The sequence below is a fragment of the Anomaloglossus baeobatrachus genome, chromosome 1 (genome assembly GCF_048569485.1).
Source record: "Anomaloglossus baeobatrachus isolate aAnoBae1 chromosome 1, aAnoBae1.hap1, whole genome shotgun sequence".
NCBI lineage: Eukaryota > Metazoa > Chordata > Amphibia > Anura > Aromobatidae > Anomaloglossus > Anomaloglossus baeobatrachus.
In genome coordinates this window covers 451,544,317-451,564,296 of record NC_134353.1, presented here as the reverse complement: position 1 = coordinate 451,564,296, position 19,980 = coordinate 451,544,317, and the positions used below count along the sequence as shown (strand labels likewise).

The following is a 19,980-nucleotide window of genomic DNA, read 5'->3' as shown; positions in this document are numbered from 1 at the left end:
TAAGAATTCCCTCGTTATAACTAAACTATATTTACCTCCCCAAGCTTATATAATAGTAATAATAATACAAATAAATCTGCAATTCACCAAGAACATTGACCACTACTCAAGACTTAGCTTAGTCTTAAGGTAAAATAAAACTACAACTACACACTTTTTTGCCCATGATGTCGTGAAAATGCATGTTGACAGCCTGGTCCACTGATTGTTCGTCCTCGAAAGTTATAAATCCAAAACCTAGCCAACGACGAAGAGTGAATCAAGGTAGCAGGGTGTTGTGACACAAAACAGGATGATGAACAGTATTAGGAGCAAAACCAAGACCTCAGCAGCAGAATCAGGGCACAGCAACTGCAGCCAGAACGAAACAGCAGTTTGACAATTCTAGAGGCGGTGTAAGGAATTGGAAGAGATTAATCTGGTTACAAGGGGATAAAATGTCATTAGTGGATCACTAGTCAAAGCTGGACAAAAATGTCCAGGAAAATTATTTGTGAAAGGAATTTCGTTAGTACCCTTGTCATCTTGCTCTGAATGGTACTGATGGCATAAGAACCTACGTAGAGCCTAATATGCTGTGAAGTTGCTTGCAATCCTGCTGCTTCCTTCTTGGTGGCATTTTGCTTTGCAGCTAGTGCTGACAGCAGCCATACATATTTCTAAAGCGTTAAACAGAGATACAATATCTATAACAGCTAAGGACTACCAAAGCTTTTCCAACACTGTTGGAAAAGCCCAGAGTCTAAACTGGAGAGAAAGCTATATGAATACACAAAGATACAGGCCAAGCTGAGATCCAGCAGGACAATTGTTACATATTCTAAAGGTTTGCATTTCCCACACTATGGCAAGTGAGGTGTAAACGAAGTATCAGTAGATGGGCAAATAATTCTCCTTTGCAATTCATTCAACACTGCTATGGAAGCAAAACCCTCCTTAATCAAACTCAGGTCACTTCAACACTAGAGCAATATGGCTGCATTTGTCTCTGTATTATAGCCCCAAATCGTGGCCTGACCACTGGTCTGATCATCATAAGGACATAAAAATATTAGTTCAGGTGAGGAGACCCATGTTCAGTGTGATGCACATCTTCAGAGACATTAAGCTATATGAAAATATATAGGAAGGCGTATGATAGCAATCTTCAGCCATGTGCACACTGAGTATTTGGTGAGCTTTTTTACCTCAGTATCTGTAAGCCAAAACCAGGAGTGGAACAATCAGAGGCAAAGCCTAATAGAAACACGGGCACCACTTCTGCATTTATTACCCACTCCTGGCTTACAAATAGTGAGGTAAAAACTCCCCAAACACTCAATGTGCACGGGGCCTTAGAGAACTGCTGACTGACTTACCGTACGGAGTGACAAAAGGATATAAAACATTACTTACTCAAGATGTTTGCGGTATGTGAAGTGTATAAAAGCAGAGACCACCCCACTAGGTCCACAAACATGTAATATACGCATTCTTACGCTATGTTCATTGAATTGTGGTCCAAGCGCAGCGGACAGCACTAGGACTAATGTTAACAAAATGGTCATCTAAACAGCAGTTTGGCTTTTTCCATAGAACAAATGACCTCATGTAAAAAGAAAAAAAACATTTGCAGCATGCAACAGTCTCCCAAATGGCTCAATTCTATATAATCCGATTTATATGTTAAAGAAATACATTGGATTTCTTTTTGTAAATTTTAATAACTGATTATGTATAAAAATGGATGCCAAATTGCACACAGATAAAAAAAAACCAAACCAAAACGTTTCACTAGATGAAAATCAGACAATCTTATTGACCCTCACCTTACAAGAATTTTTCATGTCATCTAGTGTGGCAATTGTAAAGTTTGTGAAAGGAGGGGCATAGGTCTGTCTAAGGCTATGTTCACACAGGACATCTTTTACTGTGTTTTTGGTGCGTTTTTGGAGATCCCAAAGATGCACCAAAACACTTGCATTTCCTTCTCCCAGCAAAGTTTGAGATTTTTATTTTGCACATTTTTTTGGCTGCATCTTGGCTGCGTTTTTGAAGATGCAGCATGTAAATTATTTTTGCGTTTGAGCCCTTCCAGTCAATAGATTTGACTTAACGCATTGGGTAAAATGTGGTAAAAACGCATACATTTTTTGATGCGTTTTTGCCGCAGGTTCGTTTTGTGGGGCCAAAAACACTGCATCTTTGTGGTTAGAAATGATGCACTGTGTGAACGCAGCCCAAAAATCACAGAATTAAACAGCCAAAGTTAAACAGCACATAAATCACTAAACATACAAAAATAGTACTGAGCCTTTGTTTACACCCCAAACATACAGCACCCCCAGCTTATCTACCTAGACTGGCCTGTACCTGAGTGATAGAGCTTAAACACCTAGAGAAAAGAAAGCTAGAGAGATAACATTAATCACAGTCAAACAACAAACAACTTAACAATACTTTACTGTAACTTAAGATGGATAGGAATGGGAAGAAAAACCAAAATATACCTTAGCTTAAAATGGAAAGAACACTACCATATATAGGTCTTAATGATGGCGTGAATAGTAGAACATTAAGATGGCAAACAATTTTGACAGTATGTATGAAGCAGGCAATGGATGTTTTGTGGCCAGCACCAGCACGTGACCTGGGCTCTGGAGAGGAACACTGAATTGGATAACAGGACACAATGCATCGGGCACACAATGCAGAACACCCAGGATTCTGATTGGTGCACTGGCATTAGTACATGTGGAACAAAGGAAAAGTAAGAATGGCAGTTTGAAAAAAATACAGTTCATGTGAAGTGAAACATGTCAGATGTCAGACACAAACGTCACAGCTTGCAAATGACCCAACATGCAGCACAATAAAGTGGGCTGCTGGCTTTCTTTTTTAGAGGGACCAGGAGAAATTTTAAGATATTCAAGCTCAATTTACAAAGGCTGTCAGTTTGCCCACAATACTAACAAATCTTCAATGCAATATGGAGCAAGCATTAACCCCTGAGAAGTGAAGACAGGTAATGTGTGAAGCTCGGTCACTTGGAAAACTGTTTGCCATCTAAATGAGGAGAAGTATAAAAGATTGAAAAATAAGATGGATCAGCGTGTATTTACCTCTCGGCCTCTGCTTCTCTGCATCATAAATCATCACAACTTCCGTGACCTGAAAATCAGACATCCCTATAAATGGTAGAATATGCTGCATATTTATGAAAACATTGCACATAACGAGAAGGCTGTCTCCTCCAACAGGTCACATACTTTACAAAGATACTGAAGGATTGCTGGACTTACCACTCCAAAACGCTTGAAGTACTCTCGCAGTTCAGCTTCACCACAGTTATGTGGGATTCCACCCACAAATATCTTGTTAGATTTATTGCTCTCAGTTCTAGGGCTCTTCTGCTGCTGCACAAACAAGGAAGACCTAATCAGTCCCCACACACAAGTCATCTCCACTGCTTGGATATAGATCCCCTTATTTCACCAAAATGCAGCCCTTACTATGGGGTGCAAATAACAGTGGCATTGTGTTTATTATATGTGCCTTTGGTGTAGTCTGAGACATTTAGGCTATGTGCGCACAGTGCGTTTTTCACTGCGTTTTTCGGGTGCGTTTTTGGGCTCAAAACTGCATGACTTTGCTTCCCAAGCAAAGTCTACGAGTTTTCATTTTTGCTGTCCGCACACAACTTTTTTTTTTTTAAGCTACATCAAAAAAAAAAAAAAACGCAGCGTGTGCACATAGCCCTACAGTAAGTTGTGCTCTTGAGCTCAGGAGTCCTTGGGGTTCAGAAACTGGAGACTTAAAGGGTTATCCCATGTCCAAGATCCTATCCCATTATGTACCTAGTAGGTGTAATAATTAGAACATTAGCAATACCTCCAATTAGAAATGTAGTATAGTTCTCCGGATTCACTGTCACTTACCTCATGTCCAGGGCATTGCAGAATCTTAACTATTTATACCTAAGATTCTGCAATGCCCTGGACATGAGGTAAGTGACATAGTGAATCCGGAGAACTATACTACCTTCTAAATGGAAGTACGTACTAATATTACGCCTACTACATATTGGGATTGGATCTTGGAATAATCCACAAATCTTTGGAATCCAGCTGCTGATGGACAGAGGGAGAAAGCTGTCAATCAGAAGGGAGGAACTCTTGGTTTTAGGCGTACGGAGGACTCCTTCCTAGCGTGATGCAATAGCTGCAACTAAAGTGCAAATGTCCCTAAAAGTCCCTTCCCTGGGTAAGCCATTTGGCGTGGCGGAACGCGTGATTGCGGGCTTTTCTTACTTTTGCTGGATTGTATTTCAGTGGCTCTAGGTTCCTGAGACACCGTTCTCATGTATTAACCATTCAGGTCTTGATTCCTAGGAGTGATATGTGGATGCACTTCTGTTAGGAGCACCTGGTTATTTTTTCCTGTGCTGTATTTGTAATAACCTGAGCTCCTTTGGATGTCTTATGGATAGAATTGTTTCTGCTGTTAATTGCTTAACATGTCTGTCCCATAACACTGGAGGAAGGCATTTGTAGCTTATAAGAACATGCCTATGTATGTTGTTTTAAAGGTTTTTAATCCCTTAAGGACGAAGCCAGTTTTGTACTGAATGCCCAGGCCATTTTTTGCAATTTTGACCAGTGTCACTTTATAAGGTTATAACTCTGGAACGCTTCAATGGATCCCGGTGATTCTGAGATTGTTTTTTCGTGACATATTGGGCTTCATGTTAGAGGTAAATTTAGGATGATATTTTTTTATTTTATTTGTGAAAAAATCTGAAATTTGACAAAAAAAAATTAAAAATTTTGCAAGTTTCAAACTTTTAATTTTTATGCCCATAAACCGGAGAGTTATGTCACACAAAATAGTTAATAAATAACATTTCCCACTTGTCTACTTTAGATCAGCGCAATTTTTGAAACAAAATTTTTTGGGGTTAGGAAGTTAGAAGGGTTCAAAGTTCATCAGCAATTTCCCATTTTTTCAACAAAATTTACAAAACCATTTTTTTAGGGACCACATCCCATTTGATGTGACTTTGAGAGGCCTGGGTGACAGAAAATACCCAGAAGTGACACCATTCTAAAACCTGCACCCCTCAAGGTACTCAAAACCACATTCAAGAAGTTTATTAACCCTTCAGGTGCTTCACAGGAACTAAAGTAATATGGAATGAAAAAAAATAAAAATTAACATTTTACCTAAAAATGTTACTTTAGCACTAATTTTCTTACTTTTTCAAGAGGTAACACCAAAAATTGGACCTCACACTTTGTTACCCACTTTCTTATGAGCGCGCCGATACCCCACATGTGGTCAGAAACCTTTGTTTGGGTAAATGGGAGAGCTCGGAATGAAAGGAGCAATATTTGAATTTTGGAAAGCAAAGTTGGCTGAAACAGACTGCGGGCACCATGTTGCTTTTACAGATCCCCTAAGGTACCTAAACAGCAGGAACCCCCCTCAAGTGACCCCATTTTGGAAACTAGACCCCTTAAGGCTTCTATCAAGGGGTATACTGAGCATTTTGGACCCACAGGTACTTCACAGATTTTGATAACGTTACTTTGTCATATTGAAAATTGTAATTTTTTTCTCAAAAATGTTGCTTTAGCATCAATTCTCTCACTTTTTCAAGAGGTAATTCCAAAAATTTGACCCAAATGTTTGTTACCCACTTTTTTATGAGCGCGGTGATACCTCACATGTGGTCTGAAACCTTTGTTTGGACAAATGGGAGGGCTTGGAACGAAAGGAGCAATATTTGAATTTTGGAAAGGAAATTTGGCTGAAAAAGATTGCGGGCACCATGTTGCATTTGGAGGACCCCTAAGGTACGTAAACAGCAAAAAACCACCACAAGTGACCTCATATTGGAAACTAGGGCTCAAGGAATTTATCTAGATGTTTGGTGAGTACCCTGAACCCCCAAGGTGCTTCACAGAAGTTTATAACGTTGAGCCATGAAAATAAAAAAATAAAATTTTACCACAAAATTGTTACTTCAACCAGGTAGCTTTTTTTTTCACAAGGGTAACAGGAAAAAAATCACCATGAAATGTATTCTGCAATTTCTCCTGAGTTTGGTGATATCTTATATGTGGTGGAAATCAACTGTTTGGGCACACGGCAGGTCTTGGAAGGGAAGGAGTGCAATTTGACTGAACATTTGGCTGGAATAATTAGTGGACGCTATGTCGCATTTGGAAAGCCCCTAAAGTGCCTAAACAGTGGAGGCTCCCCACAAGTGACCCCATTCTGGAATCAAGAAACCTCAAGGCTTTTATCTAGGTGTATATTGAGCATTTTGAATCCACGAATACTTCACAGAATTTGATAAGCTTAGGTTGCCATATTGAAAATTTTCATTTTTTTCACAAAAATGTTGCTTCAGCATCAAATTTCTCACTTTTTCAAGAGGCAACAACAAAACGTGGACCCCACAGGTTGTTATCCAATTTCTTGTGAGTGCAGGGATACCCCACATGTGGCCAAAAACCTCTGTTTGGATTAATGGGAGGGCTTGGAATGGAAGGAGCACCATTAGAATTTTGGAAAAGTTGAAATAAATTGCGCGCACCATGTCACATTAGCAGGGCCTCTTGGGTACCTATACATTAGAAACCCCCCACAAGTGACTCCATTTTGGAAACTGGACCCCTCAAGGACTTTATTCAGGAGTATAGTAAGCATTTTGAATCCACAGGTACTTCACAAAAATGTTGCTGTAGCAACAAATTTCTCTCTTTTAGGCTATGTGGCCATGATCCAGCGACACGGTGTCCAGTACACAGTGTCAGCCTTCCTGCAGAGATGTGAGTGTTGTCCACGGGAGAACGCAGCTGCCCATGCCCACGATTTGGGTTCAGGCCGCTGTGGAGCTCTATGCTACCTGCAGAGAACACTCATCTCCGCAGCATAAATTGACATGCTGAGGCTCAGGAAGCTGCGCCACAGGTCGGTTTATGCTGCGGAGAAAAGAAGCACAGTGGGCACGGGATTTCTAAAAATCCTTCAACTGTGCTTCTACTGCACAACACAGCGTTATGGATGCAGGGAAAACACTCTGCGCCCAAAACGCTGCAAACCCTGATTGTGGGCACATAGCCTAAAATGCTACAATGGATGAATGGATAGATGTCAAACATATATAACGTCCCACCCCCCTGCATATTCTAAGCTGGCGCCCTTTAGTGCCTTTCATGTGGCACTAAAAGGGTGCCTAGCCTTGTATTTAGCCCAAAAAGAAAAACAAAATAATTAAAATAAATGACGTGGGGTCCCCTTTATTTTTGATAGCCAGCTAGGGTAAAGCAGACAGCTGTAGCCTGCAAACCACAGCTGACAGCTTCATCTTGGCTGGTGATCAATTTGGAGGGCTCCTCAAGCTTTTTTTTTTTTTTAATTATTTATAAATAAATAATTAAAAAAAAACCAAAACAAACGTAGGGTCCCCCCAAATTAGATCACCAGCCAAGGTGAAGCTGACAGCTGGGGTCTGGTATTCTCAGGGTGGGAAGAGCCATGGTTATTGGACTCTTCCCAGCCTAAAAATAGCAGGCCGCAGCCGCCCCAGAAGTGGCGCATCCATTAGATGCGCCAATTCTGGCGCTTCGCCCCAGCTCATCCCGCGCCCTGGTGCGTTGGCAAACGGGGTAATAAATGGGGTTGATACCAGGTGTGTAATGTCACCTGGCATCAAGCCCAGCAATTAGTTATGTGACGGCGTCTATCAGATACCCGACATAACTAATTGACAGTAATAAAAAAAAAAATTAACAAAAAAAATTTGAAAAAACACTCCCCAAAACATTCCCTAATTGACAAATTTATTGAAAAGAAAAGAAAAAAAAATCCGCTGTAATCCATTTGGACGTCCCACGTCGACTCTGGACCTTCTAGAATATGGGGGACATGTTCAGGGAACGTATCCCCCATTTTCTAGTATTGCAGACCCTCCATTTGAGGAGAGTGGGTGCAAAGAATCTGCACCCACCCTCCCTGGCTCACAGCTGCAGTGTGCCGAGCAGCAGCAGCAGCCAGCGTCCTGAACACAGGAAGCTGACAGCTGCTCGGCACATGCGACCGCACTCACCGGCGTCTGCTGTGAAGGAGGAGGGGGCCGCGGGGGATCAGCGCTCCGACAGGTATGTATGACACCGGGGAACACCGGGGGGGATGGGGGGGATCCGGCAGGGCCTAGGGAGCAGGTTTCTGTCGCATGTGTTATGGCACATACGACAGAAACCATAAGAAAAGTGTAAATGCGGCCGGCGCGCTGCTGTGCTCGCCGGTGCGCGCGGCCATCTTGGATTTTCGGGAGGGGGTTGGGGGTCGGAGGGGGCACTTTGGGGATACCGAGGGGACCCGAAAGGACCGGGGGATGAGATTTATCTCCCATCTGACATGTTTGTTTATGCCAGATGGGAGATAAATCATTTTTTACCGGCGCGGTCATTTACTGTAACCTGATCATCGGTATACGGTGTATACCGGTCATCAGGTGAGGGGGACCGGAAAAACCGGCCAGAATCATGATCTCCAGGGTCTCAGCTACCCCCGGCAGCTGAGACCCCGGAAATTTTCTGACTCTGGGGGGCGCTAGACCCTTTTTTCCGACCGCCGTTAAAAAGCGGCGGATCGGAAGAAGTACCCTAATTTGTCGCCGTTAAAAGGCGTATCGGCGGTCGTTAAGGGGTTAATTGTGTGCTTATTGTTGTCCTAATCGTGTAATAAAATGATTTGGATTTTATTTGGTGATCCCAAATGTGTGCATGCCATTCTCTCTTTTCAGCTGTAAGTGACAAAGCAAGCACATAATAAAAAAACACTAAAATCAGCATATCTATCACTATCCTATGATGTACTCCGAGGGCAGCATAAACGTGGAGTCAGATTTACAAAATCATATCACAGTCCCTTACCCATCCTTCTCTTGGCCTGGTCCTTTCTGGTTGCATTCCTCGAGGTGTGCACGGCTTTGGATCAATCTAAAGGAATACACAATTAAAGGAAACCCGTCAAATCTCTTCAAAGTTTTCTCTGATTTAAACAAGTCATTTTCTGATGATTGCTACCCTTTAACAGTGATCAGAGTCTCACGGCAAATCATGGTAAAGAAAAAAAAAAATATATATATATATATACACACACTCACATTTCTGCCATCCAACGTGTGAGGTCTACTGGCCAGCACTGTGCCAACACAGTTTGGATCTTTAAATTTTACGAAACCAAATCCTCTTGACTGATTTGTTGTTTTGTCCTTCATTATCACACAGTCGACAACTTCTCCATACTGGGAGAAGTAACTGCGCAGGGTTTCTGTAGAAAGTACAAGTATGTACAATAAGTGTAAGGTTCACAATGCAGCCATAAAGTTTTAATACAGTTGTAGCAAAAAAGGTTAAGCATTAGGGGAAAAGACAGGAAAAGTCTCAAGAGAACCTGTCAGTACAATTCTGTAAAGTAGACATGACTGTCATGGTGCTCTAATACAGAATTGATACCTTTGGTGACGGAATCTGCTTGGTTGTTCTTCGATCATGATCTATAGTTTTCTACTATTTAGATTTCGGTGTACAGGGGCCGGATTAAACACTGAGTCTTCTCCCTATCTGTGATTCCTTGACACTCAGGCTGCCTCAGGTCTCTGAATGACCTGCCTCCTATGTGTCTGTAAGTCATTGACAGACCGGAGGCAGACTGAGGGGTCGGGGAATCACAGACAGGGAGAAGACACAGCGTACAGTCCGGCCCCTGTACACCGAAATCTAATTAGCAGAAAACTATAGATCATGATTGAAGCGGATTTCTTCATCAAAATAACTGATCTATTAATCTGTGTTACAGCGCCATTACAGCCAAATCGTGGGCACGATCAGAGCACTTCCTGGTCCACTGTCTCCATTTACTGCCACCTCCATCTGCTAAACTGCTGATTGGCTGTGGAATTAAACCAGTGAACGGTCAGGCAGAAGATGGTGGCACTAGGCAAGGAAGGGCCAAGAATCATTTCAACACAACTTGCAAATTTATTAAAAAATGGACTTTGTTATTGAGTGGTGGATTTTAATAATAAAGGTATAGATTGGCTCATCTTTCCAGTGGTTAGATCACAAAAGTGGCTGGCGGGGAGCGAAAGGGCTAGGCTGGCATACAGCAGATGCGATATGCTAATGACGCTCAGCTGTGATCAGATTCTCTCACATGCGAGAATCAGAGCACAGGTGCAGAACAGAGATTAATCTCCCCATCTTCTCCGCTGCCTGTCTCGGAGTACAGTATATTGGACTGCACTTGGGTGACATCCAAGTGCAGTCTGATGTTTCGCACATACCCATAGACTTGATTGCATGAGTGTTGATCTAAGATAAGCTGCCAAATGCAGCGATTTTTTTTCTCATGCAGATCTGGCATGAGAAAAAAAAAAAGAAAAATTGCAGAGCTGTTCTGCTTCATTGAAGAAGGCCGGTCAGTGTGCTTTGAGAGATTCTCACATTGCACTCCTCCGTATTATACGAAAGATCGAGCGAGGCCCAAAAGTGATTGACATGACAGATTCCCTTTAAAGGATAACCTCTTGACTGCATATAGAAAGCACTAGAAAATCCAAACAGATGAGAAAAACCCTTGAATTAAAGGGTAGACCTCTCACAAGTAAATGTCATTACCTCTGGTATCACCAGCATCGCTGAAAATTAAGAAACGCAGCACTGCATCTTTCCAGTTTTCCCCCACAACAGCACTTTTAGCAACCCAGCCATACAGGAAGATGCAACACAACCCTATTCAGTACAATAGGACAGTGCTAAGCAGTAACTGAACAGGGGCACTTTGGGCAATCCAAACAAGCACCAACAGTACTGCCCATAAAGCAATTCTAGTAATATGACCTCACTTTATCAGACATTAATAACCTTTCAACTCTATGCATGCAGTACTCTAAGAGCTCTGCATCTGATCACCTCTACAAAGACAATAGCATTACACTATTGTGGCTTCTGCTCCAGCCACTGCTTTAGGGTAAGTTCACACAGTGCGTTTTTCGCGGCGTTTTTGCGCAGTTTTCGGGTGCGTTTTTGCTCAGAAAACTGCATGACTTTGCTTCCCCAGCAAAGTCTATGAGTTTTCATTTTTGCTGTCTGCACACAGCGTTTTTTTTTTCAGCTGCGTTTTTGTGGCACCATGTCAATTATTCCCGCGTTTTTCACTGCGCTTTTCATCCATTGAGTGCAATGGGATGTTGAAAGACGCAATGAGAAACGCAAATAGCTGCGTTTTGGTGCGTTTCTAAGACCAAAAACGCAGCTATAAACGCAGGAGGTGGGAAGTTAAGTGACATGTACAGGAAGAGGATTCCTTCTGTCAGTAAACACAGAAGCGTGAATCCTCCCGGTACCGTCACGGCCGCTTCCACCTCCCGTCCTGGGCATGTATGCTGCCGTGAGGCGCCATGTCTGGGCGGGAGGTGGAAGCGGCTGCGAAAACAAAAGTGAACAGTAGAAAAAAAAAAAGTTACACTCACCTGTCTGCAGCCTCCCGGTGCCATGCCCGCTCCCAGATCCTCTCACGGTATCGCCGCTCCGGGTGTGTGCAGTCTCCCCGGGCAGTACGATAGATGCAGGACCTGGCGATGGATCACCTGATGCGGTCACCTGACGCGTCAGCTGATCGTAAGTCTCGGGGTGCCGCCAGCGGCCGGCCGGCTTCACCTATCAGCGGATGCATCAGGAGACTTCATCCCTGATTACCGGCAGCTGCTGCAGCGATCGGACAGGATCAGACTCCGCTGCAGGAGCTGCCGGTAATCAGCACATAAGTGAGTATTTTTTTTTTTTTTTTTTTGCACTGATGCTTCAGCTGATTGTATAAATCGGCTTTTATACAATCAGCTGATGTGTGATGTGCTTCAGCCCCAAGAACCTGACACATCATCTGACCGCTTTGCCTTCCAGCAAACCGATCAGATGATATTGGATCCGGATTGGACGGCGCGGGACCCTTGACCCAGGATTACTGCGGAGGGGGGTTCTTTATTTCAATAAAGATGGAGTCACTAATTGTGTTGTGTTTTATTTCTAATAAAAATATTTTTCTGTGTGTTGTGTTTTTTTTTATCATTACTAGAAATTCATGGTGGCCATGTCTAATATTGGCGTGACACCATGAATTTCGGGCTTAGGGCCAGCTATACAGCTAGCCCTAACCCCATTATTACCCAGCGAGCCACCCGGCATCAGGGCAGCTGGAAGAGTTGGATACAGCGCCAGAAGATGGCGCTTCTATGAAAGGGCCATTTTCTGGGGTGGCTGCGGGACTGCAATTCACAGCGGGGGTGCCCAGAAAGCATGGGCACCCTGCACTGTGGATTCCAATCCCCAGCTGCCTAGTTGTACTCGGCTGGACTCAAAAATTGGGCGAAGCTCACGTCATTTTTTTTTTAAATTATTTCATGAAATTCATGAAATAATTAAAAAAAAAGGGCTTCCTTATATTTTTGGTTCCCAGCCGGGTAGAAATAGGCAGCTGGGGGTTGGGGGCAGCCCGTACCTGCCTGCTGTACCCGGCTAGCATACAAAAATATGGCGAAGCACACGTCATTTTTTTTGTTTGGGGGGGGGGCAAAGAAATCCTGCATACAGTCCTGGAAGGAGGATGCTGAGCCTTGTAGTTTGACAGCTGCTGTCTGCTCTCCTGCATACACTATCGGGTGGAGGATGCTGAGCCTTGTAGTTCGACAGCTGCTGTCTGCTCTCCTGCATACACTATTGGATGGAGGATGCTGAGCCTTGTAGGTCTGCTCCCCCTGATTCTCCCTCAAGCATACAGTCCTGGATGGAGCATGCTGAGCCTTGTAGTTCTGCAGCTGTCTGCTCTTCTGCATACACTATTGGATGGAGCATACTGAGCCTTGTAGTTCTGCAGCTGTCTGCTCTTCTGCATACACTAGTGGAGAACGAAGAACACATTGAAGAAGGAAATGACATCAGACCTTTTTTTTGTTCACTGATAAAAAACGCATAAAGACGCAGTGAGCAAAAAAACGCACCAAATCGCGGGAAAACGCGTGCGTTTTTTGCCACGGGTGCGTTTTTGTCGCAAAAAACGCAGCGTCAAAAAAACGCAGTGTGTGAACCTAGCCTTAATGTACAGGAATTAGAAAAATGTAAAATGTAACAGATCAGAATACAGAAGCAAATATATGCTGGAACAATACTGGCAGTGCACTCATCTATGAAAGATCTATGGGAAAAATTACAAAGGCTCAGGTCATGGTGACACATGGCGTATTATTGAAGTGTGGCAGAAAATTAAAATGTCCACATGTGCAATGTTAAAGAGAGTAATTGGGAAAACAAGTATTGAGAAAGCTGCCACGTTACCAAAAACATTCCAAATAAAAAAATCCCTAAATTGTGGGAGACCGTTCCATTACAGGCCACAACATTGCACAATTGGAGAAACCTGAACTGATGGCACAACCACTGAAAATGGGAATGCTTTGCTTTATTAGAAATCCATTTAAAAGGACTAAGGATACTGTGTACCCAAGAAATGTGCAAGTCTCTGACCAATGGTGGGATTTTGTTTTTTGTTTTTAAATACCTTTTCAATGGATTTCTAATAAAGAAAAAGTTTTTGCTTTTTTTGTAGTTTTGAAATAAATTCCCTTTTTGTGAATTTGTTAAAACAGAATCCATCTGAACTAATTTTCACTCCTCTACAATAGGTCCGCAAATGGGCTATGGTTGCTATATATTGTAATGAAGAGGGAAACGAGGGGAGGGGGAAGGAAGGCAGGCGCGAGAGGGGAGGGGGAAGGAAGGCAGGCGCGAGAGGGGAGGGGGAAGGAAGGCAGGCGCGAGAGGGGAGGGGGAAGGAAGGCAGGCGCGAGAGGGGAGGGGGAAGGAAGGCAGGCGCGAGAGGGGAGGGGGAAGGAAGGCAGGCGCGAGAGGGGAGGGGGAAGGAAGGCAGGCGCGAGAGGGGAGGGGGAAGGAAGGCAGGCGCGAGAGGGGAGGGGAAAGGAAGGCAGGCGCGAGAGGGGAGGGGAAAGGAAGGCAGGCGCGAGAGGGGAGGGGGAAGGAAGGCAGGCGCGAGAGGGGAGGGGGAAGGAAGGCAGGCGCGAGAGGGGAGGGGGAAGGAAGGCAGGCGCGAGAGGGGAGGGGGAAGGAAGGCAGGCGCGAGAGGGGAGGGGGAAGGAAGGCAGGCGCGAGAGGGGAGGGGGAAGGAAGGCAGGCGCGAGAGGGGAGGGGGAAGGAAGGCAGGCGCGAGAGGGGAGGGGGAAGGAAGGCAGGCGCGAGAGGGGAGGGGGAAGGAAGGCAGGCGCGAGAGGGGAGGGGGAAGGAAGGCAGGCGCGAGAGGGGAGTGAAAGATAGTGCTGTGTAAATGTTTTAGGTAGGTGAGGTAGAAATTATGTAAAGGAGGAGAGTAGAAAAGTGTTAATAGTATACGTTTACAAAATGCAAAGTGAGTGAACCAAATAAAAAATGCAAAGTGAGTGAACCAAATAAAAAAAAATAAAAAATATAACCACAAATTCCTTATAAAGCACCTGCCTTTCTGCAAGTGTATTTAAGGATTATAATAATGTGTATGAATAACCAATTATATCTGGGGATAATGATCATTTTTATATGTAGGTTGAAAAAGTTAACTGAAATAGTGTAGACTCAAAACTGGGTCAGGAAAGGCCAAACTGCAACAAAGAGGAGGTTGCGGATGACTGTTTCATGTCACACAAGTCATACACGCAAGACTAAGTACAGCAAGAAAAAACAAGGTAGGTATACTGCTTCAGAAAATCTCTCTCAGGCAAAGATTTCAAAGGATGTGCTGTTTAAGCTTTTCTGAAGAATCACCAAAAAAAAAAGGTCTACATTGAGGAACGTAGTTGTAGTGGTTGGTCAAGGAAATTTAATACAGCATATGAAAAACAAGTCATGCTTTCTTTCTTTTCTTTCTTAGAAATTGGAAGATGTCCAGCAGTGCCATCAACTCAGAACTGGCAACAAACCCTGGGATCCAGCAATACTCATGTATTGTTCAGAGAAGTATGTCTAGAAGTAGCCTTCACAATAGAAACATGACCAAAAAGCAAAAAATTTGAAATGGAAACAAAGCCAAGTAACTAAATTATGCATAAAAGCATAGGCATGGAGGTGCAGAAAAATGGCAGAAGGTGCTCTGGATGGATTTGAAATATTTGACCGAAGCAGTTTGATCACCGAAGGGCTGCGGAACAGTACAATAAGTGTCTGCAGACAACAGTGAAGCATGGAGGACAATCCTTGCAAGTTTGTGGCTGTATTGCCACAGAAGCAGTTGGGGATTTGGTTAGCGTTAATGGATTACTCATTGCTGAGAAATACTGGTAGATATTTACAATTATACAATTTCGTTATGGAGAGGTCTGAATGGCGTCAAAATTATTCTGCAGCAAAGCTACAACCCTAAACATGCAGCCAATGCCATTAAGAACTATCTTCAGTGTAAAGAACAAAGAGCTCCCAGTGAGTCCTGACCTCAACATCATGGAGTCAGTCTGGTATTACATGAAGAGGAGGAAACAAAAAAATAAATACAAATTTGCATAAACCTACATCCACAGAAGATCTGTGGTTTGCTATTTAAGATATTTAGAACATGCCTGCTGGGCTCCTTAAAAACTATGCACAAGTGTATGTAGAAGTGATGTTATGTAAGCAAAGGGTTGTCACACCAAGAATTGTGATGTGATTTATATTTTTATAATAATGAAGAAAAAAAAAATTGTTTTTTTCTTTCTTCAAACCTTTTTTAATTTGGACTATTAGATAAACTTCAATTCCCCTCCACAGATATGTAAAATAGCAGTACTCAGATTATTCTTGAAAATAAAAAGTCGTGTTATGAGTATACTTTAATTGGCAAAGTATAGTTATTTTTTTCTTGCATACGTTTTTATTGTACTCTTTTTAGTGTGTCATATTCACATTACCACAAAAAGTGGCTGTTTAACAGCTATTCATTTGAATTGGCATTTATTACACTAGATCAGGCCTGCACAACATGCGTGCCGCTGAAGGATGTTGTGCGGCTGTAGGAAAACCAGACTTCAGTTCTCATCTTCCTAAATTCAACTGTATTTGCATCTTTCAGGTATGAACACAGTTGAACGCTTCGGCATGGGGGCGGAGCAGAGATCATCAGCCCCCGCTCAGACAACCGGCAGTGTGAGGACGTCATCAAGCTGTGACCTCATCACACATTGCACATTGGAAGGAGTACGACAGTGCATATATTATCGATGTGGGCAGCCTGGGCATTTGCAAAACACTTGCCCTGCTGGTCGACTGAGGAATGACCTTGCACCAAAATCGACTTGTTCATTCTCTACAGCCAAACACCATGGGGGAAGAGTTCTCATTGCTTCAAGTTGACTTGCCCAATAGGTCAGACACTCATGGTCGACCACTAGGGGTTCATGGGGTGCGAGACACAGCCTCGAATTACCATCAAAGTAAGCACTTACAAGAGGTTGTGCTGGATGGACAGAGAGTAATTGTATTTTGTGACTCCGGGCATTTCCCACAATAGCTGATCCCTGGGTGGTTCGGCCAGAGGCGAGACATCATGGACCAAGCATTGTTATTTAATTGGCTGGAGGACAAGGGAGGAATATCCCAAAGGAGACTGTAGATCTGGACTTTGGTGTCAAGCAATGCATGGTTGGGGTGATGAGCGGCCTTCCTGCAGATATTGTGCTAGGAAATGATGTGGGAGATCTACAATGCCAATTTGTGGGTGCAGGAAACACAGTTTGAGTAAAGGAGGACACAAAGGGAAGCTTGTCCTTCTAACCCTACCACTGTACAAGGGACTATCCACAGCTGAGCAACATGGACTTAAGTGAGGTGGCCAGAGCTCTGTGTAGACCTCAAGGCGTACTCACTTAAGAAGGAGGGAGAGCTTGTGATGGTGGAATATGGAGGCCGGGGGGGGGGGGGTGTTGTGTATAATTTTGAGTAGGTTCGTATTTTAGGTGGGGTGCTCTGTCCATCCTGTGTATTGTCCTGTTTGCAGGTTAATCGCCCCCTGCCGAACTTTTGTCCCCAAGTCTGGGGGAGGGGGGCCTGGGATTTACCTAAACTCTCTGCTTACCTGGGGGATTATTCATTCGGGCTGAGAAACAAAAGAGAAGGCGTAAGATTGATCCTCTGAGGGAGAAGCAGCACCTTAAAGAGCCGTTGTGAAACCCAGATTTCCTTCGAAAAGGACTGCTGGAAGATTATAACTAACTTGCTGGGACATTTATCCCATTACTCGACTACTTAACCCTCTTGTATGGTGGATTATTTAATGGACCTTCTGACTTGCTTGGAATAAATGTTCTTTGGATTGTTCAATCATCTTTCGCTCTATTCATTGTGTGATACCGGAGAAGGACCCAGTGACAGTTGAAACTAGAAGTTTCCATACCCTATCTAAAAAAGACACATCTGCATGTTTTTCTCACTATCTAACATTAAATCAGAATAAACCTTTACTGTTTTAGGTCAATTAGGAACCAAAATTATTTAGAATTTGCCAAATGCCAGAAATATGAGAGCGATCATAAAGGAATTTTTATTACTTTCTGTAAAGTCAAAAGTGTACATACATTTCATAAGTATTGGTACCATAGCCCTTAAACTGTATGACTTTGGTCAAACATTTTGGATATCCTTCCACAAGCTTCTCACAATAGTTGGTAGGAATTTGGGTCCATTCCTGCTGACAGAACTGATGTAACAGCCATATTTATAGGTTGCCACTCGCCTATTCAGCTTTGCTCACACATTTTCAATAGGATTGAGATGATGGTTTTATGATGGCCACTCCAAAACATTGACTGTTATCTTTAAGCCACTTTGGAACCAGTTTGGCAGTATGCTTCAGGTCATTGTCCATTTGGAAGACCCATTTCCAAGCTTTAAGCTCCTGGCTGATGTCTTGAGATGTTGTTTCCTCATGATGCCATCTATTTTGTGAAGTGCACAGGTCCATCCTGCAGCAAAACCACCCCAACACAATGCTGCCATCCTCGAGTTTCACAGTTTGGATGGTGTTCTTAGGCTTCAAAGCTTTTCTCTTTTTCCTCCAAATGTAACAATGGTCATTATGGCCAAACCGCTCAATTTTAGTTTGGTCAGACCACAGGACATTACTCCAAATATTAAGGTATTTGTTCCTGTGTGCATTTGCAAATATTGATCTGGCTTCTTTGTGTTTCTTCTGGAGTAAAGGCTTCTTCCTGGCAGAGTAGCCTTTCAGCCCATGTTCATACAGTACTTGTTTCACTGTGGAGAATGACAATCTTACCAGCTTCCGCCAGCATCTTCACAAGGTCTTTTCCTTTTGTTTGATATGCACATGTCTGACAAGCACGTTCATCTCTGGTACACAGAACCAGTCTCTTTTCTGAGCAGTATGATGGCTGGACATTCACATCTTGTTTGTACTTGCGTATAATTGTTTGTACAGGTGGACGAGGCACATTCAGGTATCTGGAAATTGCACCCAAGGATGAACCAGACTTGTGCAAGTCCACTATTTTTTTCCTGAGATCTTGGCTGATTTCTTTTGACTTTCCCATGATGCTACACAAAGAAGCAGTGTGTTTCAGGTGTGCATTAAAATACATCCACAGCTGTCTCTAACTCAGATGTTGCCAATAAACCTATCAGAAGCGTCCAAAGAATAGAAAAAAAAAATAAATAATAATTTTCCCTAAAAATGTTGCTCTAGCCCCAATTTATTCACTTTTGTAAGACCTAAGAACAAAATGGACCCCAAAGTTTGTTCCCCAGTTTCTTCTGAGTGCGACGATACCCCACATGTGGTCAGAAACCTCTGTCTGGACAAATGTGAGTGCTCAGAACAGAAGGAGCAATATTTGAATTTTGGAACACAAATTTGGCTGAAATAGATTGCGGGCACCATGTCGCATTTGCCAGGCCCCTAAGGTACCTAAACAGCAGAAACTCAACACAAGTGACCCCATTTTGGAAATTAGGGGTATAGTGAGAATTTTTAATCCACAGGTACTTCACAGAATTTGATAACATTACGACATCATATTGAAAATTTTAATTTTTTTCACTAAAATGTATCTTAGTACAAAAATTCTATTTTTCAAGAGGAAACACCAAAAAGTAGACACCACAGTTTGTTATCCAATTCCTTATGAGCACAGGGATATCCCACATGTGGCCAAAAACCTCTGTTTGGACAAACAGTAGGGCTCAAAATGGAAGGAGCACAATTTACATTTTGGACAAGTTGAAATAAATTGCAGGCACCACGTCGTATTTGCAGGGTCCCTAGGGTACCTATACAGCAGAAACCCCCACAAGTGACCCCAATATGGAAGCTAGAACCCTCAAGGATTTTCAGGTACTTCACAAAAATGTTGCTGTAGCACCAAATTTCTTACTTTTAGGCTATGTGCCCACGAACCAGCGACACCGTGTCTAGTACGCAGTGTCAGCCCTCCTGTTGAGATGTGAGTATTGTCCACCGGAGAAAGCAGCTGCCGTGCCCACAATCAGGGTTCAGGCTGCTGTGGACTTTAGCTGTTTTCTACCTGCGGAGAACACTCGTCTCCGCAGCATAAAAATAAATTGACATCCTGCTCAGGAAGCCATGCCGCAGGTCATTTTATGCTGCAGAGAAAAGAAGCACAACTGGCAGGAGACTACTAAAAATCCATCCACTGTGCTTGTACTGTACAACACAGTATTTGGATGCAGCGAAAATACTGCGTCCAAAACGCTGCAAACCCTAATCATGGGCACAGTCTAAAAAGCTAGGATGGACTGATTGATGTCAAACATATATAATGTCCCACCCACCTACATATTATAAGCTTGTACCCTTTAGTGCCTTTCATGTGACACTAAAGGGTGCTTAGCCTTGTATTCAGCCAAAAAACAAAACAAAAAAACAACGTGGGCCCCC

At 43.1% G+C, this 19,980-nt stretch overlaps 1 protein-coding gene across 7 annotated transcripts in view; it reads right to left on the bottom strand.

Annotated features, from left to right (window-relative positions):
* DAZAP1 (DAZ associated protein 1) overlaps window positions 1-19,980 on the bottom strand; it is a 79,388-nt gene that overhangs the window by 16,162 nt on the left and 43,246 nt on the right. For 4 of the 7 annotated variants that reach the window (XM_075353075.1, XM_075353090.1, XM_075353109.1 and 1 more), the window contains exons 3-7: window positions 9,158-9,324; window positions 8,925-8,990; window positions 3,282-3,395; window positions 3,102-3,150; window positions 155-237 (exon numbers count right to left, since the gene is read on the bottom strand). In XM_075353075.1, the coding sequence (XP_075209190.1) occupies window positions 155-237; window positions 3,102-3,150; window positions 3,282-3,395; window positions 8,925-8,990; window positions 9,158-9,324 (479 nt within the window). Of the gene's footprint in view, window positions 1-154; window positions 238-3,101; window positions 3,151-3,281; window positions 3,396-8,924; window positions 8,991-9,157; window positions 9,325-19,980 lie in introns of those variants that run through there. The other 3 variants (XM_075353081.1, XM_075353100.1, XM_075353127.1) reach the window with 2 other exon arrangements.